Here is a 5,717-nt window from a genome sequence, read left to right as displayed (position 1 = left end):
GCCTGCTCGCGCGCGGCGCGGAATCGAGCGAGCAACAGGCCCGAGCGCGCATATAAATAAGCGTTGCCAAGTATTATTTTCGCGCGGGCAAGCTGCGGCCGCGGGCAGAGAGCGCTGCGCGTTGCGGCGTTGCGTCAGGCCGCGGAGCTAAATCGGTGCACTTGGCCGGCGGCGAGAGTGATGCGCGCGAGGCCGCGAGCCCCGGGGCTTCTGCCGCGGCAGCGAGGCGGAAAGCGCGCGGCGCGCTACTCCCCGAACGACTCGACAAGCGATTAGCTAGCGGAGATATTTATTGGACGGGCCTGCCGGAAAGTCACGCGGCTGATGAGCTCGAAGGTGTGAGAAGCCGGGGCGAGCGAGCGTAAATCGATGAGCGAACGGCGAGCAGTGCGGAACGTAAATTTAGACTTAGTTGGATACACGTGCTGTCTGGCCGTTGCTCCGCGCCGCGCTACACTGCACGCCAAAGCTGCGCAATCGCAATTGTATTTATAGAGAGCGAGCTATTGAGACGCGCGGCGTGGCCCAAATGATAAGTTGGGCTCGCGGCAGAGGGCCATTAGCGGACGTAGTAGGGGCGGCTCGGCTGCTTCGGTGGCGCAGCTGGCAGGTGGCGCGCTGCGGGAATTGCGGCCAAGAAGTGCCGGAAATTTAGTAAGCCACTGGCGGCCGCCCCGGAGACCTCTAATGGCTGCAGCTCCGGGCTATTTCTCACTGCGAGCGCAAGCCGCGCTATCAAGCGACGGCCAACCGTGCAGCAGGCCCTCGTTATCGCGACCAGCAGTGGCGGCGGCGGCGGCGGCGGCCCTCTTCGGCAATTGCGCCTCGACGCGCCAGCAATTAAACACAATGGCCCGGGACAAGCGCGAGCGCTGGTAATTTATCCGCGACTAAAGAGCGCACGCATAGCCTGGAGCCGCGCAGCGCTACACCCGCACGCTCCCACCTTAAATCACTATGAATTTATTCGCCCCCGCCAACCGCCCGACCATCCAACCACCCAGTCGCGGACAAGTTTACGAGGCCTGCCCGGCCAAATTGTTTCAACTCCGCACTTATTTCACTCTCCATATCTACTGGCTGCTCTCTCCAGCCACATCTAGCTCTCAAAATCATTCGCTTGCCTATCTTTCAACATTTTTATCGCTCCTTCGCATCCTTCCCCATGATTTACCGCTCGTGCTCTTTTACTATTTTAGCCTCTCTCCTCCTCCCCTATTAAACACTTGCCAACTATAATAAAAATCACGGTGTAGCTTTCGCAAGCAGTCCTTTGCCACGGCTTGCTACTCGCTATTTTCCTCCCACCAGGCAGCACAGATCATTCTGCTCTTCCGTTCGTACGCGGAGAATCGATTTCTGGTGCGTTTCCCCTCCGCCGGTTCCATCTTTCCTTCCTGCCTTGCGGATGCTCGACAAGCTCAGAGCGACCTCTTCTCGATCTACTACGCTCAACCTTTACGGAGCGTGATAGTTGAAGCCGAATCATGGTCATCGCAACGGATTATCGTACGTATGTCAAACTTGCAAATGCATACATGGCTACGAGAATTTTCGACGAATGCGCCTTTCAGCGAGGCTAAAGGAATATGGCCAAATAAATAGTAATGAAAAGGAAAACGACATTTTTCTGTATTTGTAGTAATATTTTAATAATCGCTAATAAATATCAGCTTAGGACGATTAGAAAGATGTATAAGTTCGTTACACTGTTCTCTACAAGAGATTCGAGCGTGGCCGAGACAATGTCATATACGTAACAGGTAAATATATATATATACACGCATACACATGTTCAATGAGATCATTTCGTACACAACGTTATGGCGATAGACGACGGTGTGATGACGTTGATTTGCGATGCGAAGCGCGAACTAACTGGGAATCTAACTCACTGGGCTTTGTTATTTAGACATGATTAGTGCATAAACGGAAGCTCTGTACGATATACTCATTACATCGATTCAATTGTCTGCGACGCACAATACAACGAAACGCAAGTCCTACGGTTGAAAATCTGCAAGCGAGAACGATAGAAAGGACGCATGCGATCGAGTATCGAGCCTACTGCATAATGATAATTATTTAGATAATCTTTGTACGCAATGGATGTCAACTGCGAGGGCAGCTGTATCGCATTTACACATATACATATGGACAAACAAGATACCATCAGGGGCTATATACAGTCTATATACATCGAAATAAATAATAATAATCTCTGGCTGAGCACGCGGATGCATACATCAAATACGGAATAGCGAGATACATACAAGTTTAAGAACTAAGGAGCCTGAAGCGAGGCAGTACAGTCTATTGCAGTCTACAGCCAGGACAGTCTTGCGACGAGGCGGACGAGAACACGCCGACCCGAGGACGCGCGAGAGGGGAAGCACGGTGCCAACTAGTCGCAGGCTGCGCGGCCGGCGGCAGCCTACCTGGACAGGCCCTCCTCGGCGTCCTCGTCGACGGGCACCGTGGAGTGGTTGTACAGCCCCTGGGCCATCAGCTGCAGCGCGAGCGGGTTCTTCTGGCCGGTGGCCTTCTTGATCTTGGCGCGCTTGTTCTGGAACCAGATCTTGATCTGCTGCTCGTTCAGGCCGAGGTCCTTGGACAGCTTCTGCCGGCGCTCCTCGTTCAGGTACTTGTTCTTGGCGAACTCGTCGCGCAGCTTGGCCAGCTGCTCGGCGCTGAACGCCGTGCGAGGCCGCTTCTCGTCCGGCACCGACGGCGTCTTGATCTTCTGCGAGCGCTTCACTCGCCTCGAGCGCGGTCCTGCAATGCAACAAGCGTTCGACACTCAGCAAAGCCGTGCCAGCGGGCGCCGCAGCAGCGCTTGCCGCGCCGCCGAGGACTAGCGCGGCCTAGATCGCGTGCCTAGCGCGGCGCGTGCTCGCAGCCGATTTAGATCCCTCTGGATTGCCGCGCCGGCATTATCTCTTCTAATTGAATTAGGTGCCATTAGCCGGCGCCGAGCCGCCGCCGAGCCGCCGCCGAGCCGACGCCGCGCCGCCGCCGAGCCGCCGTACACCCCTTTCGCTGACGGAGAGTCGCGCGCGAGCAGCACACCTTGCCGCCTTGCGGCTACACGGCCCCGCGCATAATTTGCTCGACTCGTCGCGCGTACCGACAACTACGCACACACCTCGGCCTATAGATTATCCGCCGATGCGCTCGCGTATTCACGCGCGATCCAAATAATGATATAACGCGCACAGCTGATGTTTGCTCAACTGGTTCGACTCGCGGCAATGATCGCGCCAAGCGAGGGTGTTGAAAAATCGGGACGACTTTATTCGACGATCTGCGCGCGACGCACGTGTCGACGATCAGCCGTCGCGCAATCACAAGGCGATAGTCAAGGCCGCCATCCGCACGTCCGACGTACGGCTGACGCATATATCTTTATCGCGGTTTTTTCCAGCGAGTCGGCACAGCGATCGAGCAGCCGCAATAGGCGAACGGACGCGCAGCCGCCGCACCCCCGACCAGAAGACTCACCCGAAGAGGGCCTGTCGGAGTATCTGGTGCAGTAGATCCAGGCGGGCCAGAGGCTCTGCTGGCCGGCGCTGGACTCGGCACCGAGGGACTCGGCGCCGACGCTGGAGGCCGCCGGCGAGTTGACCGAGCTGCCGGCCACCGAGCTCCGGCTGCTGGCGAGGCTCTCGAGGCTGGCGCTGCGGCTGAGGGTGGAGGCCGAGCTCGGGGCGAGCTCGAGCGGCGACTGGCTGGGCCGCGGCCGCGGCGACTGCGAGTGGCGGCTGCTCAGGGCGCTCAGGTCGCGGGCCAGCGCCAGGGGGCTGTGCGCCGGCAGCGCTGTCACTCGGATGGGGGTCCTCTTGCTCGCGGCGCTCGAGGCCTCGGCCGGCCGCGCGGCGATGGCCTCCCGGCCGAAGTCCGGCCTGAGAATGTTGACCACGCTGAAGCGCAGCGCTGCCGCCGCCGAGGCGCCCGACGGCGAGGTCGCGGGGCACGAGGCGTCGGGCAGCTGGCGGAGGTGGTGGTGGAGGTGGTGGTGGTGGTGCTGCTGCTGCTGCTGCTGCTGCTGCAAGTGCAGCAGGTGCTGGTGCACGCTGATGCCGCTCAGGGCGAGTCTGCTCAATCCGTAAGCCGAGTCCATGCTTGCCAGGGCCACACTCATCGCCGGGCGAGCGTGCGACGCGGGCCCGCGCCCGCCGCGACGACGCGAGGAGTGCACGGCCGGCTGCCTGCGCGCTGCACTACGCTTTCAACAGCCTCGAACGGCGCGACGCTTGCAGCGGCTGCTAGAGAGTCGTGTTGAGCGGGGGCCGTGACGAGTCTGACTGGTTGTCCATCCGTCGCTCGGTGATGTCTAAACTAGGCAGGCCGCCGGTCCCTACTTAGTGGAGCGAGGCTGCCCCCTTCCCCGCTCGCTGCGCCGGCCGCCGCGGCGCTCGCTCCGGCCTCTCGCCTCCCACGCGGGCCCTCGCGAGCCGCAGTGCGCCAGACACCCTCGATGGCATCTCTATTAGGCGGCGACTCCGCCCAGGCCGCGGCTGCGAGCCAAGCAGCGGCCGCCGCGCCGGGCCGGGCCCCGCCCGCCGCCGGCGCGCGCGCTACCAGCGGCGCCCCCGCCGACCCGCGGCCCCGCCCCGTCGGCCATCACGCCCTCCGAGCGCCGCCCCGCCGCCCTCCCCGCTGCCGGCTCGCTCGCGCTCGCCCGCTCCCCGGCGCCGTGCGCGCGCAGGCCCGCCGAGCGACGACTCGCGGCGCGCGTTTTTGCCTGGCACTTTACGAGAGCGGCCGACGAATGTGTTAGCCGGCCGCTGGCAGGGACTGCCCTTGCCGCGGACTGCGGACTGCGGATCGCGTAATTTATTCGCGGGCCCCCCTCGCTCGGGTTTGCGCGGCGGCCGCCAGCCGGGGCCCTCGGGCACCATCATTGACTGGTCCGATTTTTTACAGCGCGTCTGCCCTGCCTGCGCCGCTCTCCTCGCTCTGCCTGCCTCTTTTTGCTCCTCTCTTTCGCGTGCATGGCTCTCTGCTTGGCCGCGCGCAAATCATCCTCCTCTCTGTCTCGCTCGGCCTCCAGATAATAAATCGTTTCTATTGCTACATCACGGGCCTCAAGCTCTGCCCTCGCAGACTGAGATATCTCGAAAGAGCGTGATGATTCCTTCGATGAAGAAATAAACGGCGCCATGTAGAATTATGCATTTACAAAGCCATCTTATGGAAATGTTACGGCGAACCAATCATTTAGCGAACGCCCATGAGTGCTATATGATTCTCTATGCTCTCTGTGCAGCCCTATTCCATATTACATCTAAATAACCTTTACGTCATTCTCAATCGCTCACCTCATTGTCGTTTTTCAGCTCCCCTCCACTCCCACTGGCGAAACGTTTCCGCTAAGCTCTCGGATGGTCTGCGGCAATACATAGCGACCCATCAACAACAATACTCAGTGCAGCCGCATACGCGGTCAACATCTGTAATGCTGTTTTTCGTATGAAAACAATCTCATTAATTGGACAACTATAGAAATCATTAAGTCACATTCGAAGATCCTTTTGTTCGATAGTTGCATTTGGTCTCGAGGGTCGTGCTATGTTTTTGCAAACAAGACCAATTCAAATACTATTTTTACAATTACTCGCACAGTTATGCTTCAATCAAGTCAACAATGAAACAGGATCATCTCGAAAGCATACCCTTTCGAGCGATCTCCCTTTCCCCACTGAAATCACTTGCAC

General features: G+C 59.1%; 1 protein-coding gene across 1 annotated transcript; it reads right to left on the bottom strand.

Annotated features, from left to right (window-relative positions):
- Positions 1 to 1,653: 1,653 nt before the first annotated feature.
- On the bottom strand, positions 1,654 to 4,297 carry LOC131667706 (homeobox protein engrailed-2b-like). The gene is made up of 2 exons (XM_058941328.1): positions 3,502 to 4,297; positions 1,654 to 2,775 (listed from the first exon to the last, which is right to left on the bottom strand). The coding sequence occupies exons 1-2, from the start codon at positions 4,139 to 4,141 to the stop codon at positions 2,435 to 2,437; spliced, it is 981 nt and encodes a 326-aa protein (XP_058797311.1). The 5' UTR covers positions 4,142 to 4,297; the 3' UTR covers positions 1,654 to 2,434.
- Positions 4,298 to 5,717: the final 1,420 nt, after the last annotated feature.

This window comes from Phymastichus coffea, unplaced genomic scaffold, assembly GCF_024137745.1.
Source record: "Phymastichus coffea isolate CEN01 unplaced genomic scaffold, Cenicafe_Pcof_1.1 PCOF00070, whole genome shotgun sequence".
Lineage (NCBI taxonomy): Eukaryota > Metazoa > Arthropoda > Insecta > Hymenoptera > Eulophidae > Phymastichus > Phymastichus coffea.
The sequence above is the reverse complement of the archived record's forward strand: the minus strand, read 5'-3'. Positions and strand labels throughout refer to the sequence as shown.